At 38.6% G+C, this 20,041-nt stretch overlaps 1 protein-coding gene across 20 annotated transcripts in view; it reads left to right on the top strand.

Moving 5' to 3' along the window:
• ARAP2 (ArfGAP with RhoGAP domain, ankyrin repeat and PH domain 2) overlaps positions 1-20,041 on the top strand; it is a 573,065-nt gene that overhangs the window by 495,202 nt on the left and 57,822 nt on the right. For 18 of the 20 annotated variants that reach the window (XM_055588221.1, XM_055588229.1, XM_055588224.1 and 15 more), the window contains 5 exons: positions 1,984-2,147; positions 7,897-8,109; positions 12,722-12,827; positions 17,870-18,017; positions 19,487-19,555. In XM_055588221.1, coding sequence (XP_055444196.1) covers positions 1,984-2,147; positions 7,897-8,109; positions 12,722-12,827; positions 17,870-18,017; positions 19,487-19,555 — 700 coding nt within the window. The remainder of the gene's footprint in view (positions 1-1,983; positions 2,148-7,896; positions 8,110-12,721; positions 12,828-17,869; positions 18,018-19,486; positions 19,556-20,041) is intronic. The other 2 variants (XM_055588232.1, XM_055588233.1) reach the window with 1 other exon arrangement.

Below are 20,041 nucleotides of genomic sequence, written 5' to 3'. Positions count from 1 at the left end.
ATAAAGGCTATTGATACTGAAATGCTTTCTTTCTTTGCTTGTATTAAGTTTGTGGTGAAGTGGCTAAAAAATTCACCCAGACACAACAGTTGATGTGATGGAGGGTGGAGTGGGTGTTTAGGATTAAAGAAGAATGCCTTTTTCACCAGAAGCATTGGATAGAGGCAGATAGGAATGGAGGGTCACAAAGGGTTACCTAGAATATACCAATTGGGGAGGAGCTGGACTAAGCAGTCAGAGAGCAGGAAATACTTATTGCAAAGAGAAGAACATGTTAATTTCTTTCTTCTTCCCTTCCTTTCTCCCTTCCTCCTGGGAATGGCTCAGTTGGAGTGGATAATACAGGACAGATCTTGAAGACCTTTTAATCTTGAAACCTCCAGAACTGCCATGGAAGGGCAGTTATCAGGAAGTGATGTCATTAGCTTTGTATTTTAAAAAGATCATTCTGGCAGTCTTAAGGAGAAGGTGGAGGATTGGGAAAGGAATTTTGTTTGGAGGGACTTAAGTGACTTTAAGGAGCAATAGAAAGTGTTCAAATAAAGAGGAGGCAAAGCAAGTATGTCAGGGAACTGGATGTGACAGAATTCTGTGACTCAGTTCATATGTCAGGGGTGGGGTGGGGATTGGGGGGATCAGTCTACAATAATGAATCCTAAATTCCTGGTGGGATAAGTGGAGAATGTAGTACCAGTTTGGTATCAGTATCAGTTCAGTCGCTCAGTCGTGTCTAACTCTTTGCAACCCCATGAACCGCAGCACGCCAGGCCTCCCTGTCCATCACCAACTCTCAGAGTCCACCCAAACACATGTCCATTGAGTCAGTGATGCCATCCAACCATCTTATCCTCTGTCGTCTCCTCCTCCTGCCCTCAATCTTTCCCAGCATCAGGGTCTTTTCAAATGAGTCAGCTCTTCGCATGAGGTAGCCAAAGTATTGGAGTTTCAGCTTGAACATCAGTCTTTCCAATGAACACCCAGGACTGATCTCCTTTAGGATGGACTGGTTGGATCTCCTTGCAGTCCAAGGGACTCGCAAGAGTCTTCTCCAACACCACGTGAGAAGAGATAAAGATTTGAGATGCTTGTGGAATTAACATTAATTAGTATTATGGTTTATTAGTTACTAATACCACATTTACTGAGTGCTGAAGTGGGTGCTATTATTATCCTCATTTTTGCCTTTGATAAAACTGACAACCAAAGAAGGTTGATAACTTGTCCAAGGTCATAAAGGAAGTGAGTATAGCGCTAAAACTTGAGTTCACGAATTGTTTTCCATTCTGTTAACTTCTTTATGCTCTTGCATTTCAATCATGTGCAGATCTGATTTGTGAGACAGCTCTCAACCAGAGATAGGGATGTGAGACTTACTAGCTTATATATATGGGGGATAAAACCACTGGCCTGAATGACATGTCCCTTGGTGAGTCTTTAGAGTTCATGCTGAAGTTACAAGTTCATTTTTAGAAAGAGAAAGTGAGTTTGGGAAAGAACTGAGGGACCAGAAAGATAGGAGGAAAAGCCAGGAAGAACTGTTCTACCAAAGCTGAATGGGGTGGTTGTTTTCCCTCTCTCTCTTTTTTTTTTTTTTTTTTTACCTTTAAAAGGTAGAACAGTCCTAAAGTCATCAAACAGTCCTAAAATCTTAAAAAATAAACCCCCAAATATCCATGAGAAGTTACAAGTGATGCTGGCCAGAAGGGTTTCAGTTCAGTTATTCAGAAACAGAATGAAAGAAGAAATGAAAAAGAGGCGAGGACATTAAGACCACAAGTTCAGGGAATTTTCTGTCCTCTATGGAGAGAGACGTGTGACTCCAAAGCAGAAGAGGGATCAAGTGAGTGGAAGCTAGTGGTAGACAGAGGGGTTTTCTTCTGATGGATGAGATCAGATCACATTTATATGGATTTAGAGATATTCTCTGTACAAGGCTTTAAAAAAAACAAAATTATCATTTGAAATACTTTTCAAACTTTACAGAACATTATACATCCATGGGCATACCAAGTTGGATTTCACAGTCTGGCATACTGCAATTGAAAAAGCAGCGGGTACAGATGGGAATGCATTACAAGACCAGCAGCTCGGCAGAAATGACGTTCCCATTATCGTGAACAGCTGTATAGCATTTGTTACACAGTATGGTAAGTATCAGAGTTTTTATTCAACCCCAAGACTCATAGTAGCATTCTTACAGTTTTGAAATAGTACCTCCATTGGACTGAATGAGAGCCCTTTGTATTTTAAGTACATCAGTGAAAATGAAAAGTGTAGTCCCTCTTCAGCCTAAATGCCATTCCTTCTCACAGTAAAGTTCATTTAAAGTATATCACAGGCCCTTACAAATTCCTTTTTCCTTTACATGCATAAAAATTTTAAATGACATATTAAAGGAATCTATATTGTAAAATGTATATTTAAAAAATGATTAAAGGTTGTACTCTTCAGAGGTTATAACTTGACAGTAAAGTCTTGGGGAATGTAGGGTGACTGTTTTAACAATGGTAAATGATGGGACAATGTGTAAAAGACTTTACTTTTTGTAGGCCTGCATGCGAAGTGTCTATGTATTTATTCCCTTTAACATGTTTTTGGTCACATGTTTATATTAAGAAACATGGTCATTAATTGTACTGGTTTGACTTAATCGTAACAACATTTTTATGAAAGTTTGCAGGTTTAAACCAAGTTGAATCAGGCCTCATTTTAATTTAACATGCTGTGGCAGTGTTTTATACATGCCTAAAAAAGTAAATGAAGTATGTCTTTATTATTTTTACTTATTTTCAAATTACTACTCATTCTTAAAATTTCTTCTGTTACATGTTGCCTTAATATGCTAAAAGATAAATTGTTTAACTATATTTTTAATATAAAAATATGTTCTCTCTTTCAATCTGTCTTTAAAAGGCATTGATTTAGATTGTACATGCAGAAAAAAAGTAAAATGGTTTATCTTATATTTTGGACGCTGTGTTAACCTTTCATTGTTCTCCTAGTCTTAGATGTATCTTTGGGTATTTTTAATTTGAAAAGAAAGTGTAATCAGTGAGAGAGCTGTAGAAAAACACTGTTTTATGAGTTTTTTTTTTACTTATTTATTGTCTATAGTGTGCCAGCTGCTGAGCTTAGTACTGGAAATTGAGCAGTGGTAGTAAAGAGTGAAAGAACCATAAATTTTGCCTTCCAGTATGAGAACTAACAGTGAAATGATATTGAACACAATGCCAGAAATAACAAATGCTATGGAAAAAAAAAGGGAAAATTAAGTCTAGAATATGTATATATTAATCTGTTTTCTCCTAGGGAGAGTGCCATTTTAAGTATTTCACTCATTTCATGTGTTATCCAAGTAAAATTATGATTTATATTTAGGTTTGAATATTAATTTGTGATTGAATTATATACATGTTACAAATATGTATGTAATCACATTATGTGGGATTATTCTGTGAAGTTCCTTTATAGTATGGTTATATTTTTCTTATCAAATGTCATCATCTGTTTGTTTGAAAATGGGGGAGGAAGGTTATCATCTTCATTTATTAGTAATTCAGTATTGGTGCACTTGCATTGTGCAGGTATAAATAAATTGCACACATCTTATGTTTTAGCAAGATCATAACCTCATTGGGAATTTTCACATCATGTTAGTTTCATAATGGTATAAGGTCTTTCTTAAGCTGACAAATGATTAAAATAGCTTGACTTGCTCCCAGTGTATCCAATTTAGTGTTTCTCTAGGGAAATCAGAAGTTTCTTTGTGGTGTTTATTTGCATTTAAAATCATTAAGCATTAGATTGTTTTCAACTAAATTTCATATATTATAATTACCTTGTAGCTCTAGCATAAGGTACATTAGCTTCCATATTCAAGTAATAAAGCCAATAAAAGACTCTTAATGTTTTTTCCGGCTTTTTGTTTTTTTAATGAGCAAAACATGTGAAAACCTCAATATTACCAGCATGGATAGAAGGGAAGATTTGATATGAACTTAGAAAATGCCCTGGAGAAGGCAATGGCACCCCACTCCAGTACTCTTGCCTGGAAAATCCCATGGATGGAGGAGCCTGGAAGGCTGCAGTCCATGGGGTCGCTGAGGGTCAGACACGACTGAGCGACTTTGCTTTTAGTTTTCACTTTCATGCATTGGAGAAGGAAATGGCAACCCACTCCAGTGTTCTTGCCTGGAGAATCCCAGGGACGGGGAAGCCTGGTGGGCTGCCGTCTATGGGGTCGCACAGAGTCGGACATGACTGAAGTGACTTAGCATAGCATAGAAAATGCCCAGTGATTACAGGATGCAGGTGATTGACTGAGGGCCTATATGAGCATAATTATTTCGAATTTCCTAATCTTTGGTATAAAATCTAAAAGCCTAATTTTTGTGCTCATGGTGTCAAAATCTGAACCTGACAACATTCATGTATAATTCTAAAGAGTTTTAATTGTTTTAATGAGTTACAGCAGTTAGTTCTTGGGGGGATGTATTTAATTTTTTGTAAACAAAATTGCGTTCAGATTCACATTGAGTTACCTTGTACCAGTTGTTAGAAATTCACTCAACTAGGAACATATCTCAGAAACTTAATCAGTTTTTTGGTAGAACTTGCTTGTTCTTCTATTGTGGTCATTTACTGACTATCGACTGAGTTCTTTGAGGTACTGTGTAACTACTGTATACAAAAAATAAGACATGATCTTTGCCTTCTAGGAATTTATAGATTGTGGATCAGAATAAGTGGGCATTTATATCTCAAGTGTATGAAATTCTGTGGCAGTGGGGTTCAGGGGGTGGTCCAGGTGCCCATGGCTTAGAGCTGAAATTCACTTAGTGTAGAAGTGGTCATGGAGGGTTTCATGGCTGGAGCATGGAACCTGCCGTGTGTTTTAAGAGAGAATGGGAGCTCATTAGGAGAAGGAAGGAGGAGGGATTCCAGGCAGAGGAAACTGTGTGTCAGGTGTGGAGTCATGAAGGAAGTTGTCTAGTCAGGGAACTTTGGGTAGCTACATGTGGTTAGAACTTAGTGTGAGAAGAGCGGAAAATAAAAGAAGCTGGAGAACTAGTTAGGACATTCATATAGGGTCTTATATGTATGCGTGCATGCTAAGTCATTTCAGTTGTTTCCAATTTTTTGCGACCCTATGGACAATAGCCCACCAGGCTCCTCAGTCCATGGGATTCTACAAGCAAGGATAGTGGAGTGGGTTGCTATGCCCTCCTCCAGGGGATCATCCCAATCCAGGGATCGAACCCATATCTTTTATGTCTCCTGCATTGGCAGGCCAGTTCTTTACCACTAACACCACCCGGGAAGCTCAGGGTCTTATGTATCATAATAAAATCCCTAAACTTGCCCTCTGTTTTGTTCAGTTGCTCAGTCATGTCCGACTCTTTGTGATCCCATGGATTGCAGCACACCAGGCTTCCCTGTCCTTCACCGTCTCCCAGAGCTTTCTCAAACTCATGTCCATTGAGTTGGAGGTGCCATCTAACCGTCTCATCCTTTGTTGTCCCCTTCTCCTCCTGCCTTCAATCTTCCCAAAAGCTTGCCCTCTAGTCAGTGGTAGGGGGCTATATCCATATTTTTAAGCATTTTGGTAACACCAGCAGACTTGTATCTCAGATCATTCTATTATCATTTTCAAGACAGACTGGAGGGCTCAGTGGAAACAGGGACAGAGAGGTGCAATAGTGCAGGTAATGGAGCAAGGGGACAGTTTTGTGAGAGAAGTCATAATGAAAAGTATATGTGACTGATTTTTTGAAATTTTTATTGATTCTTTTGATGTTATGTGTGAGAAAGAGAAGTTCTAGCTTATAAATGACTGGGGAGAAGGCAATGCCACATATGGAGGTATGCTACTGTTAAGTCACTTCAGTCGTGTCTGACTCTGTGCAACCCCATAGATGGCAGCCCACCAGGCTCCTCTGTCCCTGGGATTCTCCAGGCAAGAACACTGGAGTGGGTTGCCATTTCCTTCTCCAATGCATGAAAGTGAAAAGTGAAAGTGAAGTCGCTCAGTCGTGTCCGACTCTTAGCGACCCCATGGACTGCAGCCTACCAGGCTCCTCCGTCCATGGGATTCCCCAGGCAAGAGTACTGGAGTGGGGTGCCACTGCCTTCTCCACAAATTATAGAGAGTAAATGTCAAATATGAATCTATAAGTGCAATGTTTTTGACCAGTATGTCCTACTTAGTGTGTAAGTTCAGTTCAGTTGCTCAGTCACGTCCCACTCTTTGTGACCCCACGGACTGCAGCACGCCAGGCCTCCCTGTCCATCACCAACTCCTGGAATTTACCCAAACTCATGTCCATCGAGTTGGTGATGCCATCCAACTATCTCATCCTCTGTCGTCCCCTTCTCCTATACGTCCTGGAGGTATAGGAACAAGATAAAAGGCATGTTGGGATTGGGAGGTGAAGTAGTGAATGGGGCAGGAAAATTAATTTGTTCATATATATAAGTATAGTCTATGTGGCTTGTATTTGGGAAGCCCTGTATTTATATATAGATTTAGATATGTAATGCACATGTGCATTTGAAATTTTAAAAATTAAAGGCTGAGTAGAAATATACATGTCTTAGTCGAAATGATGAAAATGGATGGGTTCATCTAGAGAATTCTGTAGGCGATCAGAGAAGAGAATTGAGGACGGTTTCCTGGAATCATTAGTAAATATTGGATAGCAGAATAAATAGAAGACTAGAAGAGGAGTCATAGAGGAAGGGGCCAAAAGAGATGAGATCATAACATCATGAAAGCCTTGAGATTAACAGAATTTTAACCAGGATTCACTGGAGTATTAGACATTGCAAGAGGATCCTATTACATAAAAATTGAAAAGCATCTAGAAAGCATATTCTTGAGGAAGATGGTCCCAACAGAGTGGGAATTAGGCCTGAAGCAACAGTAAGTGGTTAAAGGCTCAACGGGGATGCAAGATGGTAGAAAGAATAAATACAGAAAACTCAGATTAGTTTTGGAAGAAAGAAAAACAAGAGGCCTGAAGGGAGGGGGCAAAAAAGTATTAAAAAATATTTGTTTGGATATCATCATCATCACACCACCACCACTCTTCCTTCAGTTAACCACTGCTACTCTTATTTTATGTGGGAAACTTGATCAATATGTAATTCTGAAAAGTTATGACCCAGATCTTCCATCTAGAAGAAGTTGTGGAACAGACAGAATTAAATATGCACATATGAATGTAGAGACTTAAGAAAATTTATACTAGAGAGTCTTATTTTTGTCAGTGAAACTGAAGGCAAATCTGTACTCTGAGAGACTAAGCAAAGGGCACTTACAGTAAAAGAACATTTGAGAAAGATGCTATGAAGGACTGGCCTGCTGCTGCTGCTGCTGCTAAGTCGCTCCAGTCGTGTTCGACTCTGTGCGACCCCATAGATGGCAGCCCATTAGGCTCCCCCGTCCCTGGGATTCTCCAGGTAAGAACACTGGAGTGGGTTGCCATTTCCTTCTCCAATGCATGAAAGTAAAAAGTGAAAGTGAAGTCTCTCAGTCGTGTCCAACTCTTAGCGACCCCGTGAACTGCAGCCTACCAGGCTCCTCCGTACATGGATTTTCCAGGCAAGAGTACTGGAGTGGGGTGCCATTGCCTTCTCTGGAAGGACTGGCCTAGGGCCTACTAAAAGCTGAGGATGGAATAGTTTGTTCATCAGGTTTGCATTTTACATTATAAAATTTGCAAGGAGGGGAGCTTTTTACTCTCATGCATGTTTATATAAACTCTTAGATGATGATTTTGTCTTGTACATCATCCGAACACAGAAATTAGTTCTTTTTTTTGAGATAGTAAAATGGATTTTGACCTGAGACTTTATTCATATAATCTTTTTCTTTTTCTTTTTTTTTTAACAAAGGTTTAGGATACAAAAATATCTATCAAAAGAATGGTGATCCATTACATGTAAGTGAACTCCTGGAGAGTTTCAAAAAGGATGCAAGAAGCTTTAAATTGAGGGCTGGAAAACATCAACTTGAAGATGTGACAGGTGTATTGAAGAGTTTTCTCTCCGACATTGATGATGCGCTTCTCACTAAGGAGCTCTACCCGTATTGGATCTCTGCCTTAGGTAATACATAAATTACAGAATAAAGGCTTGCCTTCTTATTTAATAGTAGATTTTTAAAATCACCTCTGATAATCTGAACATTTAAATGAAAGAAACAGTGTACATAATGGCTTAGAACAGAAATTGTAAAATAGCTGTTTTATGTGCCTCAAAAGAAATTTATGGTGGTAATTGCTAAAGTCTTTTATGAAAATATTTAGTTTTTGGTAGATTTCTTAGTGCTTACTTTGCCTTAACTTTGGAAGTGTTAATAGTCAAGTCCATGTAGGCTATTAATTTCTCATTAAGATTAAAATGAAAGGTTTATTACAACATTAGTTTTACATGGTTTTAACATATAGCTCTTTGACTTTCCTTTTTCATTCATTCTGCCTCTTTAGAGTTACATGACAAAAGACCTTTTTATTCTTCTTCTTTTTTTTTTTTTTCAGATTCTGTCTAATGAAGTAAAATATCTTTGCTACACTCTAAGAGAACTTATTTAAGAAATTATCTTAGAAAAAGTTTATTAAATCAGCTGCATGTGTGTTAAATCACTTCAGTTGTGTCAGACTTTTTGTGACCCTATGGACTGTAGCCCAGAGAAGGCAATGGCACCCCACTCCAGTACTCTTGCCTGGAAAATCCCATGGACGGAGGAGCCTGGTGGGCTGCCGTCCATGGGGTCGCTAAGAGTCAGATACGACTGAGCGACTTCACTTTCACTTTTCACTTTCATGCATTGGATAAGGAAATGGCAACCCACTCCAGTGTTCTTGCCTGGAGAATCCCAGGGACGGCGGAGCCTGGTGGGCTGCCGTCTATGGGGTCGCACAGAGTCAGACACGACTGAAGTGACTTAGCAGCAGTAGCAGCAGCATGGACTGTAGCCCACCAGGCTCCTTTGTCCATGGGGATTCTCCAGGCAAGAATACTGGAGTGGGTTGCCACGCACTCCTCCAGGAGATCTTCTCAACCCAGGGATCAAACCCGTATCTATTATGTCTCCTGCACTGGCAGGTGGGTTCTTTACTACTAGCACCACCTGGGAAGCCCTAATAAGTCAGATAATGGGTCAAACTAATTTCAGTAAAAGCTGTATTTACCTCCATTAATTCAAAATAACTCCTTTTTTAGAAACATGATAATACATATTTTAAAATATAAACTTCGCCTTTAATCCCAGATTTCTAATAGAGCTATTTTCATTTTTCACATTATTTCATAATCTTTGTCCCACACCTATGATTTATATATAACTTTTATTAATAAACTAAAATATTCCCCATGTATCAGTAATTTCAAAGTGATGATTTTGAACCTTCATTTTTCCCCAATTTTTAAAATGTATCATTGAATTATACCATAATTTACTAATATATTTCTCTCTTGTACATTTGACCTATTTTGAGAATTTTTTTGGAAAATGACCTTTGAATTGACTATATGATGTTTTTCTGTTGAGAAACAGTTTCTTCCATAGAAAGTATTTGTTTAATTTAAAACATAAATATGATATTTGAAGGGATTAATTTTGAAATGCCACAAAACATCTGTAGTTGAAAAATAATCCCAAGATTGACCCTTTTTGTCTCAGCAAGAAGAGAGTAGTATTGTCATTAAAATAAAACTTTTCACAATGTAACTACTTAATTCAGAAGTCTTCTTCTTGTTTCCTATGTTTTTCAAATCAATAGTTTTAATTCTAATCACAAGAGTTGACTGTATAATTTTCTGGAGTATAGAATTAGGTAATACATCTTTTTAAGCACAATTGCCCTGCCACCCTCATTTTTGTTTTAAGATTTTATTGTAATTCATAACCATGAAATTATTTATAGTATGTGTATTTTATAAAGACTTACAGTTTGCCTTTATTGTAAAATCAGTCATCAAAAATCTATGACAAATATGCTTTTGGTGAAGTTGTCAAATTTAATGACAAAGAGGTCTTCATTGTTAAACTACAGGAGAAAGTAGTTGAGAAATAACATGTGTCAGAGAGGAGTGTGTTCACCTTCCATTTGGATGTGAATCCCTGAGAAAGTACTTTGAGAAGGCTTCGACTGCTGCTAAGTCTGCTGCTAAGTCACTTCAGTCGTGTCTGACGCTGTGCGACCCCATAGCCGGCAGCCCACCAGGCTCCCCCGTCCCTGGGATTCTCCAGGCAAGAGTACTGGAGTGGGGTGCGCTTGCACTAGTGTTCAAAGTTCTTTGCTTTCAGATCCGTTGTAGCTCACCCTGACCTGTCAGAAAGTACTCTTTGTTGGATCTGACAAAAGTAAACCAGAACTTGCTGGATGACCTCATTGGAGAGCTCTCTTGGGTCCTGTGCGCCCAAGGCGAGGAATGTCCTACAGTTGCATAGTACCTGGTTAATATGATATACATGACCTCTTCTTCTAAGAATGCTAATTAAATTGTCTGAAGGCTGTGACTGGTTGAATAGTTGTATTTTCTGTATGACCTAAAATCTATCTTCAGTTTCCTTTCCCAGTTACTCAAACTTCATTTTGAAAATATCATCTATTTTATTCTTATAAGATTTGTGAAAATAGGCTATACTAGCATGTGATTGTTATAAGCATGCTGCTGCTGCTGCTAAATCGCTTCAGTCATGTCCGACTCTGTGCGACCCCTTAGACGGCAGCCCACCAGGCTCCCCCGTCCCTGGGATTCTCCAGGCAAGAACACTGGAGTGGGTTGCCATTTCCTTTTCCAATGCATGAAAGTGAAAAGTCAAAGTTAAGTTGCTCAGTCGTGTCTGACTCCTAGCGACCTCATGGACTGCAGCCTACCAGGCTCCTCCGTCCATGGGATTTTCCAGGAAGAGTACTGGAGTGGGTGCCATTGCCTTCTCTGTGTTATAAGCATAGTAATATAGTATTAATTTGGAGAAGGCAATGGCACCCCACTCCATTACTCTTGCCTGGAAAATCCCATGGACGGAGGAGCCTGGTGGGCTGCTGTCTAAGGGATCGGTTGCACAGAGTCGGACACGACTGAAGCGACTTAGCATAGTATTAATTACATTTAATTGAATAAATACAATTACCTCTACAGTTAGAAACTGGAAGACATGAGGGGAAACATTTGGATTATACCAAGAATGATAGCTAATTCTTAATTCACTTCTAGTATAGTCTTTGAATGTTACTGGGGTGTCTTCCGCTCTTGCTTTTAGACAGTCATCCATCAGCATAGTTAAGTCAATATGACCATGTTTACTTTTATAGATCTAGTGTGCAGGTGAAATCAGTACAAAGGAGCTATCAGTTCCTATTTTAAATAGGAGCGTACTTCAAAAATGTGTCACAGAATTTCTTACCTCCCCCAGGGATCCGAATGCCCTTTACAAGTGACCGTGTACTTTCAAAGAATCATTAATGTGCCACTGGCTTTCTGTGAATAGAATGTGTAGGGCTAAGCAGAAAATGAAAAAGCCCTGTTTCCAAAGGTAGTTGGGAATGGAGAGGGAATATGTAAGTGCAATCCCCTTGAGTTAGAGTCAGCACAAGCCATTTATTTGAAGAGAGGTCTCTTATTTCCCCTGTGAAAGAAAAGGTTAGACCAGACGACCACTATACAACCTCCAGACTAGAACTTTGGAGGTTCCTGTGCAGTTGCTTTTAAGTATTTGACTTCTTAGGGTTAGGAGAGTGGAGGAGAGTAGTTCTTCTTGTCCTGCTCTTCATGAATAAGTTCTAATCATGACAAAAGCAAAGGATCTATCTATCCTCCTCTCAGTCTGTATCACTGTTACCAGGGCCTTATGACTTATTCCACTGCCCCCCTAACCTTCTACAAAGAACTGAACTTTCCAGGGCTGGTGAAAGGACTTTTGCATGGATCTGTGCAGTTAATGTGGAGAAGGCAATGGCACCCACTCCAGTACTCTTGCCTGGACACTCCATGGATGGAGGAGCCTGGTAGGCTGCAGTCCATGGGGTCACTGAGAGTTGTATGCGACTGAGCAACTTCACTTTGACTTTTCACTTTCATGCATTGGAGAAGGAAATGGCAACCCACTCCAGTGTTCTTGCCTGGAGAATCCCAGGGACGGGGGAGCCTGGTGGGCTGCCGTCTAAGGGGTCGCACAGAGTCAGACACGACTGAAGCGACTTAGCAGTAGCAGCAGCAGTGTGGTTAATGTACAGTTCATAGTTCTGGGATGGTTCAAAGTTTAGGGAAGATTTTTATGATGCTAATAGGGAAAAATGGTCAGACATGTCATTTTTAATAACAAATAGTGAGATCATTCCATAGCTATAGTTAAAATACTTTTGGCTCATCTCTTCAATTTGTAGACTAATTTGTTACTGCTTGAAAATAGTCCTTTTAGTTGAAGTTCAGTAGAATGTAGCATTGAAGATAAAATACAGACCTGGGTTTTAAAAGTGGTTTATTTTTAATTACAAAATATAAGAGCTATGACATATAGCTGTGGAATGTTTGTGTAAATATCAAATACTTTTCCAGAATTAGAGAAGTTTGAGTGTTTTCTGTTTTGAAACTTGATTGTGTCAGTGAAATACAGTTGTGAATATTGTTTTAAAATACTAATAAAAGGCAAATTGGTAATATAGATGATTAGTTAGACCTAAAGTTTCACGTGTGTGTGTTTAACCTTTAGATACCCAAGATGACAAGGAAAGAATTAAGAAGTATGGAGCATTTATACGTACTCTTCCTGGGGTGAACCGAGCAACATTGGCAGCTATAATTGAACACCTTTACAGGTGGGTGGATTCATGAACTTTTCTAGATATTTCAAATATGACACTCAGTAAGTCATTATTTTTTTTAAAGTACTGTGGTTCAGTTCAGTTCAGTCACTCAGTCGTGTCTGACTCTTCGCGACCCCATGAATCGCAGCACGCCAGGCCTCCCTGTCCATCACCAGCTCCCAGAGTTCACTCAGACTCACGTCCATCGAGTCAGTGATGCCTTTCACCATATCTTAAGAATGGTTTCAAAATGGAATTCCCATAAACTATCAGTTTGGTGTCTCTTAATGCAATTAAGATACATTTCAAATAAATAGCCCTGGAGAATTTCTTAAATGGATTAGAAATAATCATATATCAGCTTCTCAAATACATCCAGTACTTAAACAGGAATTTTAAACATTTTGATGTCAGACTATTGATTAGATAAGGGAAATTTCAAAAGTCAAACACATTTTCTATGTCAGGGCATGTAGTCCCCTGCATTTGGAAGGCTAGGAGGAATAAAATGGTAGCTTGAGAAATGACATCTGAAAAATCAGGGTGTTTGGGAATAACATTTTAAGTCAACAAACTTAAGGTTTATTTTGCTATGAGCAAGAATCATTACTGAAACTTAAATCAGTGTAAATATTGCTTAAGGAATATATTGTTGGCAGCTTCTTGCATGGATGCAATATTCCCTTGAATAAATTTCTCTAAAGCTGAATTCTACTAAAAATACCTTAGTTGAAGTTTAGATTCCTAAATCTCCACAATTTGTCTTTTGTCTTTATCTTTCTTTTCCAATCATTACTTCTCATGCATGTAAACTCCATTACTATGCATCTGATTTTCTTATTGTGTCATACAAATATAGTTGATATACTGTGCAGTCCTATCTCTATGCCTAAGAGACACTGGGACAGATTTTTTTTTCTTCACAAATTTCAATATGTCACCTGCTGCTACAATGATCAGTTAATATTTTAAACATTGAGTTACATATAATTCTTAAACTTCTTTATTCATACTTGAATTTCAGATAATGAGCTGCTTCCTATCCTTTGTTTAACTAATGTTTATTTTTGTTCCTACTATATACAATGCCCACTAAGAGTCCATGCGAACAGAAATGATTGCTAATAGTACATGAATAACAAAAATAGTCTTAAGACTGCAAGACTCCAAATAGCACCAAGGAACCCTGAGACATCACAGTGGGGATGGGGACTTACAGGGACGCTGCAGGGCATTTATACATTTTAGGAAAACACAGCACTGCCAGCATGGATTTTAAAACAGAGAACTTGAGCATACGACATGAAATAAAGAGGAAGGATCACGTGATACATCATTGTGTGTTGAGATCCAGGTGATGGTTCAGATCTAAAAGGATAAATGAACTGGGCATGACAGAAAATTAAGTACAAGACATGAGTGAGGGATATTTTCAGGAAACATGTGTGCTAGAAGATGAGATGGTTTGTAGCTGGCTGGCATCAGGCTGTGAAAGGCTCTGTTCATTGTGCAAAAATATTTGGATTTCATTCCTTTACGTGATAAGGAGTGACTGATCCAATCTGTTTTAGGATGATAACCCATGTCCTGAGATTGATTGGAAAAGGTTAGAACAGAGGCAGAGAAACCTACTTAAGACACAATTTCTGTGGACTTCTGTTGGGGGCCGGCGTGAGGCACTCCGCCCATGGCAAAGGTCATGAGGAAGGAGGCTTGACATACGCAAAGGTGGGATCGAGCCTCAGGAGTCCCCCTGGAAATCCTCAAGCATCTACCCCCATAACCAGAGCCTGCCTACTTTACTACTTTGTGCTCTTACCTACACCTCTGACTTTACGGGGGGCTGTCCCCCACCACCTCTTTCGGAGAAGGAGTTAACTTAGAGCTCCAGTTAATAATAATTCCTGGACATGACAGGAGTGTTTCAACTTACAGACTCCTCTGAAGGTTCTCTAGCCTGCCTGACAGGCTTGTCCAGCCACATGTGATTGCTCACAGCCTCCCAACTGTGAGAGGCACGAGATGCTTTAAACCTTCTAAAAACAGGTTCCTTAGAAAAGTTAGAAAACCATTAGTATAAGTATAGTGGGCTGATTAGAAATTGTGTTGGTGAAGGGTTTTTCATTTGTTGAGCCAATGTTTACTGCTAAGTCTCCACATCCCCTGCCCTTACACACATTAATGAATATATAGAAGAAATAAGTATTAACCTTTGATATAAATCACATTAGACCTTAGGCTAAGTAAATTCTTTCCTGAACTAAAACCCACTACACCCTCACCCTATAGGAATGTAACTTTATTTGGGTGGCATCTATTTTAAGAATAATCACCCCTGGAGAAATAAGTGTCCTGGTTGACTGACCGCTGTCACAAGGAGAGGGTCATAAATTGTCAGCAGGCCCCCTGGCCAGAAGATGATGTAACACCCCTAAGACCTCTGTATACATTTGTATGAAGCACCTGACTTTGATAAAAGTCAGGACTGCTGACCCCGCATGACTTTTGCATAACATCTCAGTGTATAAAAGTAGACCATGGAAAATAAACAATTGGGATCAGTTCCTCGAAAGACTGGTCTCCCCATGTCTCTCTCTCACTCTGGCTGAGTCTCCATCTGGAGCGCGGAACCCACCATGCTTACTAATTATGCCTGGGCTTCTAAGATCCGACCGGGGAGGCCTCAGTGTCTCCTCTCCTTTGGGAGAACGGAAGGACGCCTGTGGCCTACGTAAGTGGTGCAAACTTCTTGTCTTGAAGTTTTATTGGTCTCCCGCGTAAACCAAGCTACTCAGCCTCTTTTCTCCACTGAATTTTCCTACTGAGCTATCCTTATTCTATTACTCTTTATATCTTTAATTAATATCTAATTGAAGCTATTGTATCCTGACCCTCGCCAACGCCGTCCCCGCTTCGAATACCCTGGATCAGCCGGGGCTGGACCCCGGCAGACTTCTGATGTGAAAACCTGAGTGGGAAGAGAGTAAACTGGCTGAATATGGGACACTTGCAGATGCTAGTGTGGGAGCAGGGAAGTAAAAGAAGAAAAGGAAAATACATAGTGGACATATTTATGCCAGTAATTCAGGCAGTTACAGAAACTGAAGAGGTGATAAGTGCTAGAGGAGAATGCTCAGGAGAGATGAGAATATTTGATAATGTCGTCAAAGTTTGAGAGGTCAGTGTGGATAAAGTCAGATTGATTTAGCATTTACTTCTATCCGTGCCCTAGATAACATCATTTCTTCCATGACTAATATTGACTTAATTCCCTTCACTATATATATTTGTGTTACACACTGCAGTGTGATTAGGGGCTTTCCTAGTGGCTCGGTGGTAAAGAATCCATCTGCCAAGCAGGAGAGGCATGTTCGATCCCCAGGTCGGGAAGATCCCCTGCAGAAGGAGATGGCAACACACTCCTCAGCCCACTCCAGTATCCTCACCTAGGAAAACTCATGACAGAGGAGCCTGGCAGGCTACAGTCCATGGGGTCACAAAGAGTTGGACACAACTTAAGACTAAACCGCCACCACCACAGTATGGTCAACACAAAGTCTCTGTGAGATGTTTAGATTCTAATAGTAACAGAGGCAGACTTGCAGATAAAATTTCCAAATATTTACAGTCTAGTGTGATGAAAAAAAAATACAGAGTGGTTTTGAGAGGGATGCCCACAATTATGACATCCTCCTCTATTAACTTGCAATGCCTTTTGCATCTTATAAATCATACATGATGATCAAGCTTGCTCTGTCTCCCCTATGCAATTTGGTATTTCATTGTTTCTTACACTATCATATATATTGCTGTCATATTTCCTTATTTTTCTTGTATCTACTAGAATCTTCGCTCTTTATAGTTAGGTGTACCTACCTAGTCTTGCTTTATTCCTTAGATAGAGTTGATCTCCCTTTTTTAGCATGTATTTTAGAAATTCACAAATGTAATTAGACAGGCAATTGAGCAGCTGTTATGTCTATAGTCTGGAGAAGGCAATGGCACCCCACTCCAGTACTCTTGGCCTGGAAAATCCCATGGGTGGAGGAGCCTGGTGGGCTGCAGTCCATGGGGTCGCTAAGAGTCAGACACGACTGAGTGACTTCACTTTCACTCTTCACTTTCATGCATTGGAGAAGGAAATGGCAACCCACTCCAGTGTTCTTGCCTGGAGAATCCCAGGGACAGGGGAGCCTGGTGGGCTGCCGTCTATGGGGTCGCACAGAGTTGGACATGACTGAAGCGACTTAACAGCAGTATGTCTACAGTCAGTGATAGAATTAACTGATATTTCCATGGGCATCGGTTAGAGTTCTGCATTTTTATCATTGTAAATTTCCTTTTATTGGGGTGATGGCTATGGTTTTTTTCTTAATTACTTTGAACTTAAACATTCATGAATACTTGAAAGTTCTTTGTAAAACTGGTGTTGTAGCCTACTGATTGGGAGAATTGACTCTCTTCAGTCTGTTCATTGTAAAAAGTCATTGCTTTCTGAGAGGTGTCTTATTTTGAGTAACCATTCAAACACTTTGACCATTTTCTCACCTGGTAAGGATGTGCTGGGAAATTCAACAGTTGCCCTGAACTTTGAATTTGGAACTCTTTACTTTATCTCCCAATTTGCCATTCTTGCCTTATTTCCTGCTTACCTACTGCCCTCTGTCCCTCTTTTATTTATGCTTTCATCCTACAAGTCATTTGACACCTTTCTGCAAGCACACCTTTATGCCTTAGCTACAGGTTGTCCCATCTGTAGAACTGTCTGGATATTGGGGAGGGGGGGCCTTCTTCTAAAGCGATGAGCAAGTACTGCTTTGTAACTTGTAGTAATATCTTTGACAGTAGTCTTTTCTAATGTTCGTAAACCTGAAGGATACTTGGAGGAAAGAACTGTGTATTTTTATTTAAATCACCACTCCACCTTTAGTATCAGTGACTTTCAATATGTTTGTGTTTAAAAAATAAAAGAGGATAAATGAACATGAAGACATAAGTTTTATGAAATTTTCACATAGAAATATGTTGTAACAAGTACTGCTTTTCTCTAACAGGGTTCAGAAATGCTCAGAAATCAATCACATGAGTGCCCACAATTTGGCCTTGGTTTTTTCCTCCTGTTTCTTTCAAACTAAGGGACAAACTAGTGAAGAAGTGAATGTAATCGAGGACTTAATTAATAATTATGTTGAAATTTTTGAGGTAAATATTTTATATCCTGCCCTTGTTAAAATAGTTTTGATGTTATTGTTTGCAAACAAAAATATATATTTTAGGATGTCTTTATTCATGTCTTTAGGAATATTTAAATATAAAGATAGGTACATGATCCTTCACTTTTCAGATGTAACTAGCATTTTAAGCTATAGCCATTCATTTAAATTTGGCTGCTTTTAAAGCTTTTTTACCATCTGGTATCTGTTGCACAGAATATTTCTATTTATAATGTTTTTATGTTTTTTTTCTCAGTATGTGTATGCATTAAGTATGTCTACTTAGAGGTGTGAAATTATGAAATTCACAAATTCAGTAAATTACATCAGGCTGATAAATTTTGTAGTTGAAAGCATTTTAGAGTTTTTATTTAGTTGTGCATGAATTGGAAAAAAAATTCTGAAGTAATATTCTGTGGTTTTTATTAAGTCATCTCTATTCTAACTATTTGACTTTTCAGTTTGCTATTTTATGAAGTTCATATTTTCATGTTTTATCATAAAACTCTTAGAATAGGGATAATTTTTTTATTTCAAAGGAGTAAAAACAGAGGAAATAAGCCTAGGATTTGAATATGGTGGGGGGATGTAGGGGACCTGGGTCAAAGGTCCATTTCCACTGCTTGACTGTTTCTGCCATCTCAATGTTGTCATTAAACCTTTCCAGGCATTCTGTTAAGTAGTCTTGTACAAGACCCCTTGTTTTCCAGAATTGTGTCTTTACCAGATGATCAAATAGGTTAATGTAATAGGTTAACTTTTGTAGTTCATACATTCTTATAATAACTCATCACAAGATTGCTTAAAAAAGGAAAAGAAAGTATATTTTAATAAAATAACAAATTTCATATCTTAATTTATGTATGAATGAACAATTGTTGAATTCTCTTTGCTCCTTGATCTGCTTTTTATCTCTTCCTTTATGTGTCCACTGTTTTTGATCAATAGCAATGTCTTCACAATAGTTCTGATGCTGAGAAATGAAAGACTTTGAAAAAAAAAATGTGTGGCTTTGCATGCTCTCTTGATTTTCTGTTTTTGTACTGTTATAGTAGTAACAATGTTTATCTACGTAGTTTTGTTAAGTCCAACTTTAACCAAATGGTGGAAACTTCATAAGCCCTTAATGAACATTTCTGATAAAAGAAGTCTTTACTCCCAATGTACATAAACTTGGTTGAACCCTTCATCAGCCACTTTGCTTATTAGTGCACTTCAGCAAAGGGGATGCCACTGATGGAATGTGTAGCCTAAAGTGGTATCATCATAAGATATTCTGAACTTTATGAGTCTCTATCTTGTTGGCTGCCCTGGCTGTGTGGGCCCCCGCTGATGAAGATGGCCATTCTCATTTATTTTTAACATGTCAGTCTTTAAATTCCTGAAGAAAGTTATGTGAGGATGAGTACCATCACTCCTTGTATTTTATTAGAATGTCCCAAATTATATTTTAAACAGGTTAAAGAAGACCAAGTCAAACAAATGGACATAGAGAATAGCTTTATTACCAAGTGGAAAGACACTCAAGTGAGTAGTAATAGTTAGATCTCCAATTTGAAAAAATTAAAAACAAAAAACAAAACAAAACAAAAACTTTCATTGTAAGTAAACATTTGTTGTGTTTATTTTCAAATTCCTATTTGAAGCAAAGTAAAACTAATGGAAAAAAAAAAACCTACATAAAACAGTTGTGAAATTCTGTAGCATGACACATACAAAATGCCAAAGTATGCTAATGTAATGTTTTCAAAACATAGATGGAAAAGTCAGTTCCAGTCTTATCACAATGTCCTTTCTGAAATCAGTTTTCATTTATGAAGCACTATTGAAAATAGTAGTGGATTTCAAAGGAAGCATTTAAAGTCAAAATAAATACTAAAATAAACAGAAAATTCAGACTCCCTAATGATTCTTTCTATCATGCTTTTGAAATTATAAGTTATTTCTTACATGCTTTTGCTTTGCATACTCTTGGATGATTGCAGTAGTGGGACTGTTTCTATTGTGCACTTC

This window comes from Bubalus kerabau, chromosome 7 (assembly GCF_029407905.1).
Source record: "Bubalus kerabau isolate K-KA32 ecotype Philippines breed swamp buffalo chromosome 7, PCC_UOA_SB_1v2, whole genome shotgun sequence".
Lineage (NCBI taxonomy): Eukaryota > Metazoa > Chordata > Mammalia > Artiodactyla > Bovidae > Bubalus > Bubalus kerabau.
Note: the sequence above shows the minus strand (reverse complement) of the source record. Positions and strands in the feature narration are given on the sequence as shown.